Raw genomic sequence first — 21,120 nt, forward strand, 5'->3', positions numbered from 1 at the left:
TTTAAAACCTTCTCTTCCTTCTACACAAACTTGTAAAAGCAACTTGAGAACTGAATTCACAACGCCAGAGCGATCCACAAACAATACTTTTTTTTTTTTTTCTTTCTTTTTTTTTTTTCCCCCCCAGGTAGGCAACATGACATCACAACATGGTCAAATGGGTCAGGGGTAACCTCTTCCCAACACGACACATTCACACAATCCTTCCTGGTTAGAAAACACTGGAAACCAACTGATCGTGATGGGAAATATCAAAGAAGTGTCACTCAATTTAAAAAAGAAGGGAAAAAAAAAAAGGCTGTCACAAATAAATAAATGTGCGAATAACACGAGCAGTCCGACTGACCATCTGCTTCTGCTGCTTCATCATGATCGGCCCAGAACCTTTTGTAAACACAACACTATCCGAATATGTTCTACTGACAAAAAAACAAAACAAAACCGAAAAACAAAACAAAAACATAACAGCACTCTTTTTTTTTTTCCTGCAAACATTATGCTAGCTACATCAATCAAAGTATGGATGGAAACAGAATGGCAACACTTGGCACTTAAGAACCCAAACGAAAGAAAGAAAACATTCCTCGATAAGTCAATGTACATCGCTGTAAACAACAAAATGCCGGCAAGAGGGCAAGACAATCAGTTTGGTTTGGTGTTTGGCATACCAAGACTGTGTCACCGTGAAACAATGCGTACCATGTACCAGAGTTAGGCTTTCCCTTTAAATTCGCAGCTGGTCAATTAGCTGCGATATGACACGTAATCGGTTTAGCTTTTGAATACTGATGAACGCGTGTGAGTGGATGAACAGGATAAAGAGAGAGAAAACAGGTTTGAAGCTTTTAAATCCCAGGATTGCAAAGTATGTATTTTCTGCATTTTTTTTGAAAAAGAGAAACTGCAAGGCACTGTGAGATCCCCAAATAAAGGTAACGGGAGGGGCGGGGTGGTTACCTCGACATCATTAAATCCAGCGAATGATATGGCCTTAACCGGTTCTAATTTGGTCCAGAAGGGAGAAGAAGAAGAGAGGTGTCTGCAGCAAACAACTGAATGTTGATGGAACATTTTTCTTTTTTTCGGCAGTGCCACGTCCAATCAAGGAGTAGTAGTCTACATCTGCTTCATCCACTTACTGATAATCCTGGAGAAACCGCTATTCCAGCATTGAGAGACTAAAAGTGTATCCGAGAAACACAGCAAATGATCATCTGTTCAGTATCACTAAATCAGAAGAAATGTACATCGGCGTGACTGAACTGAAATATTACAAAAAACCCGAAACAAACAATCACTGATTTATGTTAATGCTGATATCAAAACATGAACAGTATTACATTCATGTATCTCTCACAGGGCTTTACTTTACAGGTGAGCTTCGAATTCACATCTGCACTGAAAGTATGCCTTCTGTCATCTACAAACCATCATGGAAAGAAAAAAAAGAAGCTAATTCTTCTTAAACTAAAAGCCTGTCTGTCAGTTTAATCCAGACGACAAAGAGAGAGAGAGAAAGAAATATATGCCTGTGAGGGAGGTTCACGCTTTACACTAAAAGAAGACTGACACGAAGCGATGCATGATGGCTCTTCAGTACATTTGGCCAAACAATGTTTGTTCCTTTCTCCAACCTTCAAACAGATCGCGCTGTCTGATGGCTAAATCCAAAAAAAACAACACACCCTCAAAACTAAAAACAACCCAAAATGAACAAACAAGCAAAATTCAACCCCCCCCTAAAATAAATAGGACAAAAAACCCAAATAAAAAACACCCAGAGCGAATACCCAGATGTATGGAGGGGCTGTGTGTGTCTGTGTGTGCGTGTTGAAAGTGCAAAAACTTTCCGGGGCTTTGTAAGCTTGAAAATAATGTAAAATAACCCGAAACCAGAACTGAGATCAAAATAAAGGAAAAGTCCCGTCTGACAAACGTGGATGTCAGAGTCACTTTTTAAGGGGCTGGTAAACTGAGGCGTTGGGGTCCAGGGAGGAGGGACTATTGTCCATGAACTTGGAGGAGTAGTGCGGGGTCACGGGGCTCAGGTTGCTGCCATCTGACGAGTAGGACAGGCTGGGCATCACTGCCATCACCTCTGCTATCTTCTGCTTCAGCTCTGCAATCTCCTGCTCCCTCTGGTGGATCTGACCTGGATGGGATGAGATGAGTGGGAAAAACACAACGTTCATTTCACAGTATTACAAACAGCAGAGGGGCGGACAGACCGAACATCAAACAGCCTTAGGTGTGCTCTCATAGCAAAGCCTCATTTCTGACTTCCTTCTGGGCTAATACAGCCCGAAATATTAAAGGGACGGGATCAACTTTATAAACGTGACCAAAAGAAAAAAACTAAACTACAATAAAATAAAAGAACAAATCATGAGTTTAGATGAATTTCTCTCATCTTCCTGTTCTCATCTCATTATTAGGTAGGCAGTGATGTTTCACAAGACCAGTTTCCCAGTTATATTAAAGCCACCTTCTTTTTAATTCAGTTTTACTTATATTCCAAGAAAAGCACAACAGTCGCCTCAAGGTGCTTTATATTGTAAGGTAAATATCCTACAATAATACAGACAAAACTTCAACAATCAAATGACCCCCCTATGAGTGAGCATTTGGTGACAATGGGAAGGAAGAACTACATTTTACCAGGAAGAACCCTGGGGGGTGAGGGGGGGGGGGGAAGTCAAAACAAAGACACACTGTACAATTTTTTTGTGTGTTGGTTTTGGTTTTAAACATGAGGGGCAACAAAAATATTAACAGTCCATGGCTTTCATGCAGTTTGCAACATGATTTCAGGGTAATTTTTCAGTGGCTTCCTAACTTATCTACTGTTTTTCAGTAACATTGCTGAAGACCTGCTTTTAGCCTGTAGTAATGTCATTCAAATCTGGAAACCACAGCCACCATAAGGAGAGTAGCTAGTCCCACACTATGCAACCAAGGGCCGTAATAGCTAGCTAAAAATGCCGTAATTCACCAAGTCAAAGAATATAAAAGCTAGTAGGAAGAAGAAGATATGGTGTCAAGCACAGGTGGAATTAATAACATATTTTAAAGGTGATTAGTTTCACCTGGGCTTTGCCTTCTTTCATTAAAATCTAACTGCAGTTTACTGAGATTAAGTCAGCACTTGACAACCACACTCTCACGTGAGGTGTAATGAATTACAGCATTGTGTTCAATAAAAACACCATCAACATGATCAATTACTGTTTAAAAAAAAGTATTGACACACTTGACCCTCATAGTTTAAAATAATTATCATTCATCTTATTCATTTTAAACCAGTCTTGGTATGGCATGTTTTAGCTTTCTTCCCACTCTCTATGAGACGTCTTCAGATTAGTTGTGCTTGAAAACAGGAAGTTTTAATAACAGGTGGGTGGGGCCTGTGTCTGAGATGGACCCATCCAAACACACAAATATAGACAGACACAGTCACAGCTATGGCAAATGTAGTGTCACCAATTAAACCAGCATTTTGAATTTGGGAGAATATGCAAACTCGACACAGAAAGGCCCAGCTAACCAGTCGATTCACCTTCTTAGTCTGCTTCTCTTCCTGTTAAAAGGGAGTTTTTCCTTCCTTCTGTCTCTAAGTGTTTGCTGATAAGGGGGTTGTCCAATTGTTGGGAATTTCATCATTATTATTTTAGAGTATTTACCTTAAAACATAAAGTGCCTTGAGGCAAAATGTAATTGAAATTCGTTGCTTTGCTGCTTCTGTGTTTACACAAATGAAACAAAGCGAAGACATGATCCTCACTGCAATCACTGAAGTAAGAAGTAATCACTAGATAAAACTAGGAAAAAAGCCATGCTGTGATGCTGAAAGCAAGACCTCAAACGCTTCCTTACACTCGTGTAGCTGGGGATTTATGGTGTTGCTGTAGCGGCTGTCGTTTATCAATTTTGCTCCCAGAGACAGACGGAGGTTTGTCGAGCCATTAGGTTACAAAAGATTATGGAACAAGTTTAGAATTGCTGCGCCCCTAGCACTGCAGTTTCAGCAGCAGAAAGAGCATCTCAACTGCTGAAAAGACACGTCTCATAAAAATATTTCCTCATTTCTAATATCCTCTTCAAGAGCCCTTTAGTCATTGTGTTAGAATTTCATCCTCTCTATTACAGATGACACAGTTCTTGTGAGCAGGCAAGTGCTTCAATCAAAGGGAGAACTAGAAATTCAGGAGCAAATGACTGGATTCCTACAGCAGCAGTTTACCTTGTGCTATCTCCAGCTGCCTCTTGGCATCCCCCAGTGCAGAGAAGAGGTCCAGTTTGATCCTGGTCTCGGCGCTGAGGCTGTTCTCCAGGTGTTGGGTCTTCTCCTGCATGGCGGACAGCGCTGACATCAACACCTCGGTGTCCTTCTCGTTCTCTTTATACTTGCGCAGCTCCTTTGTGAGGCAGGAGTGAGAGAAACAGAAAAGGAAAGTGAGACAACATTATTATGCTATAAAATAACAGTTACTTACACTAAGCATTTAGAACAGGGGAAAAATATGCTGGAGTCCTGCAGCAGCCCGTTAACTGCATTTATATTCGGAGCAATTAAATAATGTACTTTCCAATCAATTTAAACCTGGTATGCAAACACTGACAAGAACAAAGCGCAGTTATAATAAAGGAAAGGCTCTGCTTCTCAGGCTCACCTGACATTTGCCCTCCAGGTCTCTAATCTGCTCCTCTGCGAGTTTCATATCCATGCTGAGCTTCTTACACTCTGTCTCCAGCTCTCTGATACGACCGCGGAGCGAATCGGTCGACTCCACTCTGTTGGGCAGAGGAGGAAAAGAAAAACTTTTTAGGAGCTGAAAATGCCCCAAAACAAAACAGCTAAGAGTCAAAAGACAAAAATAGTGAGGGCTTGTACCTGGTTGCAGCTGCAAGAGCTACAGCTCTGGCGGCAGTGGCCTCTTCCATCTTCTTCCTCTTCCTTTCCTCAGCCAGCTGTTTCTCAACCAGAGCCCGAGCCTCTTGCTCAGCCTTTAGTCTCTTTTCCAGCTGGGAGATGGTCTGCTTATCCTTCTGCTTGGCCTGGACAGCACTGTGGAGCCTGGAGGACACAGGAAAAAATAGTCAACAATGAAATCATTGAGAATATTTGGTGTATTTATTTAGATGTTATAGGCCCAGGCTCCTGAAGGCTTCCTTTGATCCATGTTTCCTCTTCATTAACCTCTTTTCACTCTCTATGTATTTTTAAACCACGCTACATTTAATCATTCATTATTATTATTGATCTCTATTAGGTCCGGTCTCCCTCGCTTCCCATCCCTGAGCCTGGTTCTGCCAGCGGCTTCTTCCAGTTAAAAATTTAGTTTTTCCTTCCCACTGTCTCCAAGTGCTTGTTCATAGGTGGTCGTCAGATTGCTGGAATTTTCTCTGTATTACTTTGGTGTCTTTACCTTACAATATAAGACCCTTAAGGCGACTTTTGTTGTGACTTTGCTATATAAATTAGTGCTGTCAGCGTTAATATTGTTAAAATGACGTTAACGCCATAACCGCATTAACGCGGCAAATCTCCGGCTAAGTCCACACTAATGCGTTTTCGCATCGTTTTCTCTCCGTTTTGGCCTCCCGTCCACAGTGAGATGCTGTTTTCGCTGATGGAAAACGCAGCGTTTCGAAAACGCTCACATTTGAAAACAGTGCTTTCATGGCAGTGTGGACAGCGAAAAGGAGACTTTCTAAAACGATGACACATTTTAGTCATGTGATGCAGTCATGTGACCAATTAAACAAAGATAGCGGAGGGCATTACACAGCAATTGTTTTGTTTGCTCTCAATTTTGACAGCGCATTAAAGTTTAATATCAGTTTGTACATGCTCCAGATAGCTTTTCTTCAAATTCTTTAATTCTCACTCGCTTTTGCAACTTTGTACTTTTGTGTTACTCGCAGCAACAACTCCACCTCATTATTAGTCCATTTAAAAAACTTGGCGCTTTTCATCGACATTTTGCGGTGATGTTTCAACGAGCCGGAAAGTAAATAAACGACAGACAGAAATGAGGCAGGTCGAAGCGTCTTGCCTTTCACACATGCACAGAACTGGAACGTAAGCGTTTTCGCCCGTTTCAATGTGGACACACAACTCTGTGAAACGACTGAAAATGCTCGTGTGGACGCAGAGCGTTTTCAGACAAAAACGCCGTTTTCAAATCTATCCGGGCTAGTGTGGACATAGCCTCCGTTAGCTCGTTAACGCAGATCACCTGTGCGTGGGGCTGCACGCCGTCAACACGTTAGCTCGTTAACGCATTAGCACCGTGCAGCCTCATGCACGGGGCAGTCCGTTCTGAAAAGTATTATATGGTAATGTTAAAAAATGAAAGTACACCTTATTTAGAATTATAAAGTTGTACATATTACCACATTAAAAAAAAAAAAAAATCACCTGGTCCTTGGCAGGTCTTAAATTTGAGGTAAATACAATCTCAGATGAACGACACACGAAGCCAAAATGCAAAAAGCACTTGTGAAAATACATTCCATGACTCTGTGGCTTGCACAACCACCTCCAGCACCAATAACTTAAAGTACTCAGTTTCTGTTGGTTTAAAAGGAGTGTGGCCTTAAACAGGGAGAAGCTCAAACAGCTCGTTTTAAACAGTGGATGAACTAAAGAGCTGCACCAATGCCCAGTAGAAGATAAACGGGGATTATTTTAAACTGTGACTCATGCAAATTTCTCTACAGTTCCTATGAATAAAAATATAGAACTGGAAACGAGCTGAACAGATGAACCAAACTTGAACATTAGTGCAAAATGATGCATGTTCACTGCTCTGATCTTGGGCCATGAAGTTTAAAATAAATGTACACTGAGGTCCTAAAGACAAATCTACACTCCTACAGTCGCATTATGGGAACAAATGGCACTAATCTGCCTCTCTTCAGTGGAACACAACTTTAGAAACTTGAATCTGAAAAACTGTGAAGAAAAAAAACCCAGACAAAAACAAAAAAAATGCAAATCACACAGTGTTAGCAGGCAGGCTACAAAAATCCAGCCGCAGTCCAGGCAGATCAGCTCAACTCCAGTGAAAACACTACAAGGCTACTTTTGTGTTTACATTTATCTGATGCTGTGTCACTATGCTATATATAATGCGCTATACTACTAATGAATTTTAATGCTGCTACTGGCACCTTGTGGCAATAGATTCACACTTAAGATTAGATCAGATTAGTGCATCATCAATGACAGTAACTCCTTGGAATAGAAGGATGGAAATTCCCCATACTTTTTCTTGCACAAATAAATAAATGCAACAGCGTGCAAGCTGTGATCAAGAATAAAATGTGTTTTTCTATATCATTGTAAATATCATTAGGACAGATTTCCTTAATATACAATTATCCTTGAGGTTATATCACTAACCCAAACTGCCTTCCCCAAAATATCTTATCTGCAAACCACTTTACAAACCACCTCCACCCCAGTTTCTCCTTTCATGTTATATCTTTCATTATGGGTGTCAAACATAAGATCTAGGGGCCAAAATTGGGCCTGGCAACGACTCCCAACCGGCCCACTAGACATGTTTCCAAAATATTAAGGAGGGCATAAGTTTTGAACTTCAAACTGTATTTTACATTTTACAGCTTTTCCTAAAGATAAAGACCTCCTCCACAGCCTATTGTATTTACATCAAAGTAACAAATAAACAATGATAACAATAATAATAACAATGACAATAACAACAGACATCCTGTTTTTTTTAACCGATATAGAAATTTCTGTTTGTTTGTGTTTTGTTTTGTTTTTAACAACAGGTTCGAAGCAATAAAAATAAGAAGAAAAAATAAAACAACTTTCTGTTTTATAATAAGCTACCAGAACAATTTCTGTATTTCTTATCATTTATGTGTAAGAAATAAAAAAAGTTGTGGCAGAATATTTCTTTCACTTGCATTTCTTTTTCTAATACCAAGCTATTGCAGGGATTAGGTGTACCGTTAAATATCTTTATGTTGATAGAGAGGGGTGTTTCACTGGTCTGCCCCGCTCAAATCGGGCTGTTGCTCACAGTTTAAAATGAGTTTGACATTCTTAGATAATCAATATTATATCTGTTGTCTTTCCTGCTTTGTTCTGTGCTAGCGGCTTGCTGCTGCCTCTTCTGGCTTTCCATATATGCATATGGAAGATTGGGGAGGTCCGAAAACAGAGTAATACAGTCAAATATGAATCACTTCAGTTGGAAATACTGATCTTTTCTTTTGACTGTAGTGGTCCTGACAATTAAGTGTACATGCACTCACTTGTTCTGTAGCAGCTCGTTGTCCTGGCGCAGCTGGCTCAGTTCGGAGCGCAGGCTACGATCCTGGCTGCTCAGAGAGGAAAGCTGACTCCGCAGCTCCGACTCCAGCTGCCTGTTGGCCTGAAGATCTGCCTTCAGACGCTTCACATCCTGCTCCAGTCTTTGGGAAGGGACACGGCAATATTAGCAAACACATTTCCTAAAAGAATCAGTTTCAGTGTAGAGTTGTTCTAATATAGTACATAATGCTAGTGTTGTTTTAGCAGCTTCAGTGTTGAAATATGACTAAGCTGGCTATCCAGCAGAGATAGACAAAAGGAAACGTGGCAAGTAGTGAGTGTCCCTCAAAGTATCCAAGTAAAAAAATGGATGTCGGAAAATGATAACGGGGGTGTCTTACCGCACTAGAGCATCTGGCTTTCCCAGCTGGTTATTGGGGATGCAGTTCTCCACCGGATCCTTCTGCCCCTTCCCTGCTCCCTTCTGCTTCTTCTCATTCTTATTAGCTGAGGAACCTGGCGGCACGCTGCCGTTGGCAGAACTGTGATTCCGAGGTGACGAGTTGCTGCCTCCGCCTCCTCCGCTGGCATTTTTGTAGTTCTTCCCCATCCCCCCAATTTCCTCTTTAGAAGAAGTGTGCGTGTTGGTGTCGGCGTGCGTGTTGTCGCCTGCCAGGTCGTTGTTCAGTCTTTTTGCCCCAACATAGTTCTCAATATATTCCGTCTCCTGTAGTTTGGAGTCCAGTGCGTGTATAATACTGTTGTTATTGATTCCAACTGTGTTCTGTTTTTTGCCCTCTTTTGCAGAAGTGTCCTTCCCTTTTTCCCGGTACTCCAGCTCAGGTAACGGTACTGAAGTGCTTTTCTTTCCAGGAGGTGCTCCGTTTTGGGACACCACTGTGGGCTCTACCTCTGAGATTCCTTTAGCTAAGGCAGCTGGATGAAAGCAATTGAATACAGCATTAGAACACACAGAAAAACACAGTAGATGAATTGAAGCAAATGCTAATGCAAACTGGATTCATATTTGGTCATAAACAGAGAATGAGTGATGACCTTGGCAATCCCTGATAGATAGATAGATATATATATATATATATATATATATTTTAGGGGTGCAACGATATTCGTATCGATATTGAACCGTTCGATACAGTGCTTTCGGTTCGGTACGCATATGTATCGAACAATACAATTTTTTTCAAATTTTTTTTTTTCAATTTTTTTTTTTTTTTTTTTTTTTTTTTTTTTTTTGTGTCCCGTTTGGATCTATAGCCATCAGAATTGTTGTCTTGAGGCCAAGAAAGATGCCAAGAGGATTTATTTTAAGTGGATCATCATATTGGTCCATTTGATTGACCTTTATTATAATTATGAATTTATTTTATTTTCAGTTGCAAACAGGACAGACATGACTGTGGGATAGGACAGGGGGAAAGAATGAAAGAAAGAGGGGGAGAGAAAGAAAGAAAACCAAAGGGGAGAAAAAAAAAGAACAATACAAAATTTGTAATTTATTTTATCAACTTTCCTTCTGACGATGCTGTCTGTGTTGAGCGCTCAGTGAATCTGCATTTGACTACTCCGCCTAGGCTCGAGAGTGCAGCCTAGGCGGAGTAGTCGAACGCAGATTCACTGAGCACTCAACACAGACAGCATGGTCAGAAGGAAGAGCGCAGGGCAAGCTAGCGAGACAGAAGTGGACCTCCCCACCCTCATTCAGATCTGGCGTTTGGAATTATTTTGGTTTTCATGTGACGTATGACCCTGAAGGTAAGTGAGTCATGGACTAAAGTAAAACAGTATGTTGGATGTGCCATGCAATGCTCAATTACATGGGTGGGAGCTAGTGTGTTAGCGCAGTTAGCTCGTTAACGTGTTGGCCGTCTAGCCCCTCTGTATAGGGTAGCTCGTTAACGGAGATTTGCCGTGTTGCGGCGTTAAGGTTATTTCAACGAGATTAACCTGAAAGCACTAGTGGGAACACAACGAATATGACTGCACATTTACACCGACATCATCCTAGTGCAAAGACAAAAACAACAAGCATGCATGCTACAAACTTTAGCCGAGTCATTTAGACAGCTGTTAGCACAGGATTCTCCTTATGGAGACCTGATATGTTTAATATGCTGCTGAGAATATAGCCCAGAAGAAGCGGATAGTATAGCTTTTATTTTGGAAAGAGACATTTCTCTGTAATAAACTCTCTTTTCCAAAGATGAGTGATTCCTCAATCAGATACAGGGCTCGCAATATCGCTAGCCCGACGTCCCGGGGCTATCTCTGCCCTGCCTGTCGGGCTATTGTAGGAAGGAAAAATATATGTCAATGCTTTTGCATTCTTTCAGAAATGTAGCTGGGTAATTATGTCATTGGGTGAGCCACTGTCAATATGTGACATATTGAAATCGTGTTTGAATTTGCGCTTGTTTTTTTGCTTTCACTTTGCAATCGCGCGAACTGTGTATAGAGAGCGACAGCACTGATCTGTGAGTGATGATAATTTGTGCACCAATTCCTCTGACATCGTCTTATTAATTGTTAGCTTACTATGCAAACATGACAAGTGAAATCTCCCGCAGCTTAAACATGTGAGAGGTTGATCGCGCAGAGAATCGCTGAGCTTATGTGAGTGCCTGTGTAAAAGCAGCAGGATATATATTTTAGTTCTGCTGAGCCAAATAAGACAGGTCAAGGTGAAGAAGTGACAGCCAAAGAAAAGCTTACCACAAAAGTTATGACAAATCAGACTATAAGGCAAAAAGAAAGTGCAGCTTTATGGTTTCATGGACAAAAGAATTTCTGTGGCTGCAATATGACGAGCTAAAAAACAACACGCACAAGGGTTAGGGTTAAATTTAAAAACTGTACTTTTGTGTTAAAATATATATTTATAATTTTAATAAATGACAAATTAAAAAGGCATGAACATTTTTTTTTGTATCGAAAAAATATCGAACCGTGACACCAAAGTACCGAACCGAACCGTGAATTTTGTGTATCGTTGCACCCCTAATATATATATATATATATATATATATATATATATATATATGTGTATAAAAAACAGCCTTGTGGCAGCAGCTGGGTTTCCTGTTTTGTATTAACAGAAAAGAGTGATTTCAGACCTAACCTGTTTAGGGGGGGGACCAAATCTGGTGCATTTCCTGTTTTGTTCAGTTTGTCTCAGCAGGTGTATGCGCTGTCAAACGAACTCTAAAAATCTGGGCCGAGCCGCAGAAAAAAAAAGCTGGGTCTAGTTCTGCATCTCGGTTTGTATGCGGTTTGAAAGCAAAGCAGAGCATCTGAAGCGTAACAGATCATATCAAAACATAAACTACCAACTTGTGAATTTCTAAGAAAGCGATGACTAGTAGCCACATCAGCATTTTCTGATGAAAACTGAAAGGTTAAGTTAAACAGGTGTGCACTGAGTCATCTAGTTTACATAACACCATGTAGTGAAATGATGCTGTACGTCCCATCCCATGACGAGTTGAGGTCTGCTTGTATCACCTAGTCTAGGAATGTGATCAACCAGCTTCAACTATCACATCCGAATGCCAAATCCTTACCCCGACCATGACCCAACTCTGATGTTAAAGCTTGACCAACAGGCCTTTAGAAGGAGTGTGAAACATATATAGGGTTAGCCAAACAGTACTCTCTTCTTATAACTCTTTCATCCCCTTTAACATCAATAACTGCAACTGTTACTGCATTTGTTTATTTCCCACTTCAAGCCCAAAAGGTAACATATCCACAAGCAGGATACCAGCCTTGTTCATATACAGCGATGGCTGATTACGTCTATGTGAGCTTATGAACAGCTCAACATTTGTAGCAGTGTTAAAGTCAGAACATTTGCTTGTTTCTTTATTCTCTTTTTAAAAATTCTTTAGTTTTTTTTTTCCAAGCTGTTTTTATACAAATTCTTAACACGAACAGTCAGCTTATAACGCCAGAGGTGTCAAACATGTGGTCTGGGGGCCAGAATCAGCCAGAACAAACGTCCCTCCCCGTCATTGGCATTTAAACTACACCAAAGTAATTAAGTAAAACATAAACAATTAAATGATTAAAAAACGTTGCTGTTTTTCCACTATCCACTTTTTGACCACAGTTTCACTGGTCTGATCCAGCCTGCTTAAGATCAAAGTGAGCTGTTTGTGGCCAATGATGTAAAATGACAGTGACTTCACTCTTTCAGCTTACATTGCTTACATGGGAAGTGTTTCTGTCATTTGTAGCTTTAAAGGGAAAAAAAGGAAAATAAACTGGGTTCAACGCTCTGTATGGGATCTGTGCTGTACTCGACGCCTCACTTTCTACATTTGGAATTATTCACTGGACAAAACAAGAAGCAGCACGATGACAAGCGTCAATGCCATCTTCTGCTAAAGATTGAAATCAGTGTCTGAAGCCTGAACTGACATCCTGTACAAGTATGTGTTATAATCAGCTGCAACTTAATGAGCTGTTCATGACAACTGGACAGTTAATGCTGATGCCTGCCGGTGCGTCCAGCTTTGGGAAAATGCTGACTGACGTGCCATTAATCACCACAATGTGACTGGCACGCAATACTTCTGATGGTATATTAGACACTTGTTAGTCCAGATGGCCTCATATCTAGAGGTCTTAGTTCTTAAGTAAAGCTAAGTGATAGAAGACAACAGTGTGCAGACTTTTTCTAAACTGCATTGGTGAAAGCACGCCTTCAAGTGAAAGCTTCAATAATAATTAGCGATCACATTTTTCATTAGCCCCATGACACAGTGGCAAACTATCTGTGGTTAAACTGTTTGGATAAAGAAAGAAATGAATGGCTCTCCATCCTGTCTGAAACCCGAGTTTCTGACTAGCAGGGATTACGTCCATATATACACATTTTATTATTTGAAACACTTATTTAATATGAGAACATACAATAGTACCAGAATATAGATGAAAGAAATGGTTGAAAAATATTACAGAACCCCTTTAATGTGTTTTTGTGACTTACCCTCTTCTGCCTCCCGCTCTTGTCTCTGCAGCATCTGCTGCTCTGGAGGTAACGCCTGCTGTAGGAGCTGCATGTAGAACTCATTCTCCTTTTGCACTTCCTTCTGTTTCCTCAGTCGCATCTTGTAGCTAACGTAGCTCTTAAAGCCGAAGCCTAGAGTCACCACTGGATAGCCGATACTGGGAGGTAGGGGGGAAACAATCGGTGCTTTGTACAATTATTAGAAAAATTAAGGAAGTCATGATTTTATTTCTTACTACTGAACATTGAAAATTGTTGCAAAAATCACAAACTGATGTTCACCAGTGAGCAGCAAAGGGTCGACACAGGTCTACGTGAAAGTTCTTCAGATCTTTGAATCGTATGGCAGCTTCGATGTACACAAACAGGATCCACAGCGATACAGTGGGTAGACAGACTCCTCTCTCTGCATGAAAGGAGGAGACGTGGGGAAAAAAACATCAAGTTAGCAGAGAAGAAACTTGGCAGCTTTGAATTTCTTACGCACTGAGTATTTGAGGTGAAAGTGGCCATTTGGCTGCCAGAAGGGAAAAACATAGCAAGAAAAAAACCCCAACTTGGACTAACCTGTGTGCCAGACATACTGGACCCATACGTAGGTGCTGGCAGCAAAAAACAGCCATTGGACGGGGATGAAGAGAAGGCATATGATGTCTGATGTAAACGCAACACACACAAAGAAGACGGAGAATGCCTAAAAACGCATGGGAGAGAAAAGGATGGAGATATTAGATGTTTCATCTTCCAACGTGCATTTATACTGAGTGGAAGGAGCGGTGTGTTCAGGGTCATTACAACTAAGCTCTTACCAGCCCCTGATATCTGAAGGAGTCGTAGACACTTCGAATGAAAAGCCAAAAAGGCCACAGATACTCAAAGCGGAACTCGAGCACAAAGTCAGCCAGCAGGACCAACACCCACACTACCAGGAACTTCAGGTACAGGAACGTGCTGTGGAGAAGAGACAGAGGAAAACACAGGGGAAAAAGGAAGGTGAATGGACAGATGAAAAAAGGAGATAAAGCAGAACCACTAAAGATGGCTTATTGTGGATTTAGATACAGTTTAATGACAGTCATGTGGGCCTCAGGTTTATGCAACAGTCTAATATGTTTATAGGAACCACGTTTTCAGTGCGACCTGCAGTGCTAGCTCTAGGATTGAAGGCAAAAGTAGGAATAATCCTGCCTCCTGCTGAAAAACTGGTATGTGCATTTGTTACTTCTGGGCTCGACTTCGGTAGTTTGTTATCCGGTTGTCCTAAAAGCTCCCTGAACCATCCTTATCCCTTAGGTATACTGCTATAAGCTCCTGGGGCTGAATGCTTCTCCTCTGCACTCCGTGTTTTATACCAAACTATTGCATGGCACAGACATTCGTCTCTCTCTCCCACAGTGTCCCCAGCCAATTTTGGGGGTTAGTGTTCCTAGTGGCTGCCCCTTCCTGAGCCTGGCTCTGTCAAAGGTCTCTTTGTCTTAAGAGGGAGTTCTTCCTCCCCATCATCACCAAGTGCTTGCTCATTATCTGAGGATCACCTGGTCCCTGGGGTGTCTAACATTGTAGCAAGGCTGACCAGGCTTCTCAGTTTATGATGGGGCTGCACAGCATTTTGTGTGAACAGAACAGAAGCTCAAATAACACTAAACTGCATTTTTGAGTGAGCATGTGACTTTCAGGTCTACTGCAGAAGACCACAAAAACTTAAAGCATAAAGCTTCCGTTTATGCTTATATTAATTTAATTGATGAAAGAGGTGGGAAAGTTGTACACAAATGGAGCTTATTTGTCTTTCACACTATAAAAGCTAAAAATATTTAATTTCAGAGAAAAAATTAACATAATAATACCACTAAAAAACAGTGAAGCACAGAGCGCGGACGCATACAGTTATTCCCATCAATAAAAGATCAGAACAATCCATCCAAACACCTTTGGGGGCAAAACAGTATGTACAGAGTTTCATGTCTGGACATGCTAGCTTGCTGCACAGCTGTTCTGGCCTGCCATCTATCAGTCTATAGGAAAGGCCATGCTATTTTGAAATTGCGAGCCGTGCTTGAATCGTGTGTGGCTTTTCCGGTCCGGGGACTCGTTTTGTTTGCTGCTAACGGTTTCCACTGACGTGTTTAAATTTAGCCCCCGGTGTATGGCAGACAAAGCACAGGTGAGAAGAACCCGTTCCACTTCAAAACGAGCGCCTCTGACATTGCTGTTGTCATCTCGAGCACGAGCAGGATTTCCCCCCCCCCACGACTTCACGGTTTTGTTTAGTTTTTGTTTGGGATTTTTTTTGTCAAGCGGATTGACCGCTGAACGCAATTTGCATTATTCTTTTACATTTAACCCGAATTTGAATTTAACTGCCTAGCCGTGTAAACGATGCCACACTAGGCCTATAATTATGACAATAAGCGGGCATGTTCATTCAGCTCGAGAACAAAGCGTCAATACGCTTCAATATGAACATGAGCAGAGACTGGCCGCCTTGTCTTGACATATGCAACTAGGCGCCATTGTTATACAATAACGTCCCCCCGGCCCCCTTTTTGTACCTGCTATATATACCCTCGGTGATTCGGTTCCGTTTTAACGGCCGTCGGAGTTTGCTGCAGTCCGCATTGCGCCGCTTCATCATCCCCCTGTTGATTCACTTGTGATATCGGCCTGGTAACTATGACTGGACACGTCATTCGCTCATCCTAATATTCACACTTCTTCAATTATCCACCATTGTTGTTGTTTTATGCACATGAAACAAAGAAATAAATAAAAACAGTCCGCGGAAGGCCCTCCCCTTTTCACGACACGGCGGCGTTGACTCGCTGACGTCTGACGTCACGCCGCTGTCGGAGGCGTGCGAAACATGGCCGCTCCCAGCTAGCCCAAGCGATTTGCTCAGTTTTCGCTCTTAATTGTCCTTTTTGAACGGTAAGTGTCGCGGTAAAACTTTGCAGCGATGCTCTTTTGGATTTGTTGCCAGGTTTAATCGTGTTTTAAGTAGAGCGAGCTATTTATTGCTATTCTTTTGTGGTGAAACGCGTCCATGCGTGTTCAACCACGTTTGTTTTGGAAGGGTCCGCCGGGTATTTAAGCACATTTTTTTGGATTTCTCGGAAGAACGGTAATAAGAAAAGTTGTTTCCAATCTGTGTTTAGATAAAAGCTCCATAAAAGAGATAATTTCGGTAAAGCAGTATGCGGTGTATTTAATTTAATGTTATTTATTTCTGGTGTGGGGTGGACTTCAGAAACAAACTCCTTCTTTGGGGGACGTCATGCCACTCTGCCACAGAGGAAAGTTGTTTTGATGTATGAGCTAAAATCTTACTGTACTTTCAGTGGTTACTTGGACATAAAAACTGCATCTGAGCCACGATTGCGGGGCGATCGTGGCTGGGAGTTAATCGGAAGGTTGCCGGTTCGAGCCCCGGCTCGGACAGTCTCGGTCGTTGTGTCCTTGGGCAAGACACTTCACCTACCGCCTACTGGTGTTGGCCAGAAGGGCCGATGGCAGCCTCGCTTCTGTCAGTCTGCCCCAGGGCAGCTGTGGCTACAACTGTAGCTGCCTCCACCAGTGTGTGAATGTGTGTGTGAATGGCGACTCCTTCTCACATGATAAAACATAGGAATGATGTTTCATATCATCTGAAGGTGCAGACACTAATTTAAAAGACAAGAGTTTAGCTCAGCCACTGTATTCAACATGACAAGACAACATGGTGACTTCCACAAATAGGCAGCCGGTCCTTTGTGGTTTTAATGCATTAATTCTAAGTTTATGAGAATGCATCTGTTTGTTGGAGGATGTAATAATCTAATTGATGTATATTTATGATTACATTTTTTTCTATATTAAATAACCTCAAATATCAATGAACTGCACTTTGAATTTTTTATGACCGTTCGCATTCTGGTTACTTAATATGGGAGTAAAAAAAGATCATTTCGCCCTCACGTGACTTTTTTCTTTTGCACCATTGCTAGTGCTGCACTTCTTGCTCTTATTGCAGTATATGGATTTATTTTTCAACAGATGATGCTGCACAAAATGGAGAAAATGGTGCCGTCTGCTGAGGACGAAGAGAAGGAGATGGAGGGAGAGACAGATGAAGAAGAAACAGAAGAGGAAGAAGAAGGAAGTGAGAGGGAAGAAGATGAGGAAAAAAAGGAGCAGGAAAAGAATCCCTTACCTGATCATGATGAGGAGAAAAAGGAGGCAGATGTGCTGAACCTCAACAACGAGGTGGTGAAGATGAGGAAGGAGGTGAAGAGGGTCAGGGCATTGATCATAAGGAAGCTGACACGTCAGATTGGCGCGCTGAAGAAGAAGAAGGGGAACGAGACCGAGATGGAGAGGAATCAGAGGAGAGCCGCCAGACTTCTGGAAGAGATCCACGACATGAAGAACCTCGTACCCGATCAGGTGGGCTTGTTGTCCTATCAGCAAATCATTTCTGCAACGACTTCCAAGCCATTTCATTCTTTATCTTTTCATTTTGAAATATTTTTTTCAACTTATCTACAGGTGACCAAGACCGCCTTACAGAAGAATCTCAGCTTTGAGCAGGTTTGCAAGAACCCCAAGTCTACGATATCTGACCGGGCCATCGCTCGCATCGCCACCCACCCTCAATTCAGCAGGAAGATTGAGAACATCAAAGCAGCTGTAAAAGCCTTCAAAGAGGAGCGGACGAAGAGCGGGAAGCGAGGAGGAAAGGACAAAGTGCAAAATCAAGGGAAGGCAGTGGAAGGAAAGGTGACTCTGCAGTTACAAGAGAAAAAGGAGGGAAAAGAGGAGCTTAGGGAAAACAGCGAGGAGGAACGTCTTAAAGAGAGTGAAGATGGAGCTGTTGCCGAAGTCGGAGAAGAAATGGAGAAAGGTGGAACTTCTGATGTTCACGCACAAAAAAAGACGGAGCCTAAGAGTGTTAGAGCAGCACCAGGAAAAACTAGTGACATAAAGGAGATTGTGAAAAATAAACCTCCAGTTAAAAAAGAGAAACCCATTATCCAGGCTGAGCCAGCTGAGGAAGAGAGCGATTTAGAGTCATTCGGTGATGAAGAGAAAGAGTACTTTGATGACAGCACGGAGGAACGGTTCCACAAGCAGTCATCGCAGTCGGAGGAGAGCGATGATGATGACAGCTTCTTTGTAGGAAAAGTGAGCAAATTCAAGAAGAAAAAGAAAAAGCCAAAAGACGAAAGTATGGAGAAGATGGCGGCGGATAAGAGAGCTGAGGCAGGAAAGGACTCTGCTGAGAACGTGTCTTCGGACAAGCTCGAGAATCAACTCGATGAGCTTGAATCTAGGCTGAAATCAAAAACGACCAAGCTGGAGTCTCTCTTCTGTCCTTCTCTGGCTGGGACCAAGGCAGCTGGGGGTAAAGGTGCTAGCAGAGGGAAAGGTGGAGATAAATTTAGGAAACACAATAAAGATTTCAATAAACAGCCCAAGTTCCAGAAGCCGGAGAAAAGTTCAGGGTCTAAGTACAGCAAGCCCTACCCCGATGGCAAACACCCCGAGTCTGAGGATAAGGGCTTTGCTACCGCTAGCAGAGGAAGGGGACAAGGCAGAGGCGATGTTCTGAGACAAAAAGATCACAGGGGTGGAGGTGTCTTCTCACATCGGGCACCACAGCAGGCACTGCATCCATCCTGGGAGGCCAGTAAGAGAAGGAAGGAGCAGCAAGGACAAATCCTGGCCTTCCAGGGGAAGAAGATCAAGTTTGGTGATGATGATGACTGAAAGTTGTTGGCTGTTTGTGTAAAGTTTAAAGTTCAGGGATGATGTGTTGGAAGGTTTAAACTCTAAGATGCAACCTGTTCTGTGATAGCTTTGTCAGTGGGCAGCAGTTTAAGCAGCGGATTCATTCTATGGCTGCACTATGGTAACGGGACAAATTTGAATGTAGGACACTGGGAAGCTGTTTTTTGTGTATTTGAACGTGTGCACATTTCAGGTTTTCTGTCCTTTTAATTCCAGCGATGGTTTTGTGATTATGTTATCCACTTTTTTTAAGTCCTTCATTATTAGACATGTTTGAATAATACAGTTGTAATCTTGACACAAGCATATTGTGCCATTTTTTGCTGTAAAGTTTTTATCTACAATATTGTGTAAATGTCTTGAGCCACCACTCGTTTCAGTACATTTTCCTTCCAAAGAGACAGACTTGTAGGTTGTTTTGTTTTTTTAAATGTAGTTCTGACCAGTAGTTTATTTTTGTACATTGGCTTCTTCTTCACCCATTTTCAGTCCAGTCCTTGTACCTGACCGTTTTATAGAGGAATGTATTTTCTCTCTCGCTCTTTTGTTAAGCTGCTTAACACTGATTTATGACTCATTCAAGCATAAAAAAGACACCTAACTCAGTGTTCTGCCTACACAACTGACATCTGAGTAAAGAACCAATTTTAAATTGTACCTTTATGCAATTTGTTATTTGCAGCCTGTCATAAAAATATATCATTTGTTCCCATTCCCTTCATCAAACCTACAAAAATTGCCAAAGGTAACATTTTTATATAGCTCCAAATCACAACAACAGTCGCCTGGAGGTGCTTTATATTGTAAGGTAGACCACACAAAAATGCATACAATAATAATACATGAATAAAGTATAATTGTTGGTATTTTTGCACCAACAAGGTGATTCGCAAAGCGCTATTAGCGAAAAACCTGGCATATCTCAGCGAGTATGGAGTTGTAAATCAAATTGTCATCAGTGTGTAGAGAGGAGGAGGCATGGTATTTTTATGGTGACAATAGTCCCAACCACACTTCCAATGAAGTAAAAGCAAACCTGGATTAAAAAAAACCCCTCACATGCCAATGTGGGTGGCCACCGGACCAGCTACGGGGCTGCAGCTGGAGGTGCGGGCGGCCCCAGGAACCACCTCGTCACCGGCGCCGCTGGATGCGCGGGCGACCGCCAGAGTGGACACTTCCCCGTCCGGGCCGATTCCCTCGCCTGCTCAGCGGACTGGGGAGTAGGTTCGGCCGGATGGCCCCCCGGCCTCAGGCGGGCGATGGGGATGCCGCTGCATGTGAGATGGACTCATCTACAGTCATGCCTCGCCAGATTAAAAATGTACTCTTCTTGTGTTGTTGGTGATGTGGAGAGCTGCAGCCGTTGAATGTACTGTTACAGCAGCCGTGTGATTATTGTGAGAATAAAAGATGCTGCGAAGCATGAAAATGCAGCCGTGGTGGTTTGGTTATCAAGGTTTTTTGGGGGGGGTTTATTTAAAGATTTTTCTTCAAAAAAGGCAGGAGAACCAGTAAACAAGTTAAAACAAGTACTGTTGAGAAACTATAATATAACTGGTGAAAATATGTAAACAACTTAACAACCAAAGCGTCTAAATCGCGTCACGTGACAGCACAACGCCTAAACACAAGAGGGGGGAGGGGAAGCAAAGTGCGCCTGCTCTGCGCTGACACAGGAGCGAGTCCGGCGACCTGGCTGTTTCATCTTTGCCGAAAGCACAGCACTGCAAACAAGAGCAAAACTTAAAGTAAAGAATCCATCTCACCAGGCTAGTATCGATCCGATGCCGACTTGGTATCGATACAGTCGATATTTGGATCGATCCGCCCGCCACTAGCGTGCATAGCCGATATCCTGTCTCGTGAAAATCTGGTTTAATACCAGGAAAATTGTTTCCATCTTGAATTTAAAACATTTTAAAACCCCGTCAGGATGCTCAGTAGAAATCATGATAAGGGTGACTGTTTCTGCTTGACGGTAGAAGAAAAGCTGGTTTCTTGTTCTCGGAGAGCCTAACAGGAGTGTACAGAG

The 21,120-nt window shown here is 42.1% G+C and overlaps 2 protein-coding genes across 3 annotated transcripts; one reads left to right on the forward strand and one right to left on the reverse strand.

The window, feature by feature from the left end:
- maco1a (macoilin 1a) lies at positions 1–16,081 on the reverse strand. Its single transcript, XM_085377875.1, has 11 exons — positions 15,872–16,081; positions 14,129–14,270; positions 13,887–14,013; positions 13,602–13,725; positions 13,299–13,477; positions 8,692–9,226; positions 8,293–8,451; positions 4,892–5,074; positions 4,671–4,791; positions 4,241–4,415; positions 1–2,152 (listed from the first exon to the last, which is right to left on the reverse strand). The coding sequence occupies exons 1-11, from the start codon at positions 15,952–15,954 to the stop codon at positions 1,950–1,952; spliced, it is 2,031 nt and encodes a 676-aa protein (XP_085234001.1). The 5' UTR covers positions 15,955–16,081; the 3' UTR covers positions 1–1,949.
- On the forward strand, positions 15,466–19,341 carry srfbp1 (serum response factor binding protein 1). Of its 2 annotated transcripts, none has more exons than XM_085377877.1 (3): positions 15,466–15,483; positions 17,352–17,741; positions 17,844–19,341. In XM_085377877.1, exons 1-3 carry the CDS (start codon positions 15,466–15,468, stop codon positions 19,062–19,064), a joined length of 1,629 nt encoding a protein of 542 aa, XP_085234003.1. In that variant the 3' UTR covers positions 19,065–19,341. The 2 variants fall into 2 exon arrangements, with proteins under 2 accessions (XP_085234003.1, XP_085234002.1); XM_085377876.1 differs by lacking the exon at positions 15,466–15,483 and adding an exon at positions 16,195–16,247.
- Positions 19,342–21,120: the final 1,779 nt, after the last annotated feature.

The sequence above is a fragment of the Diplotaxodon limnothrissa genome, linkage group LG18 (assembly GCF_057381915.1).
Source record: "Diplotaxodon limnothrissa isolate DT_005_m linkage group LG18, D_limnothrissa_male_GT1.1, whole genome shotgun sequence".
NCBI classification, from domain to species: domain Eukaryota; kingdom Metazoa; phylum Chordata; class Actinopteri; order Cichliformes; family Cichlidae; genus Diplotaxodon; species Diplotaxodon limnothrissa.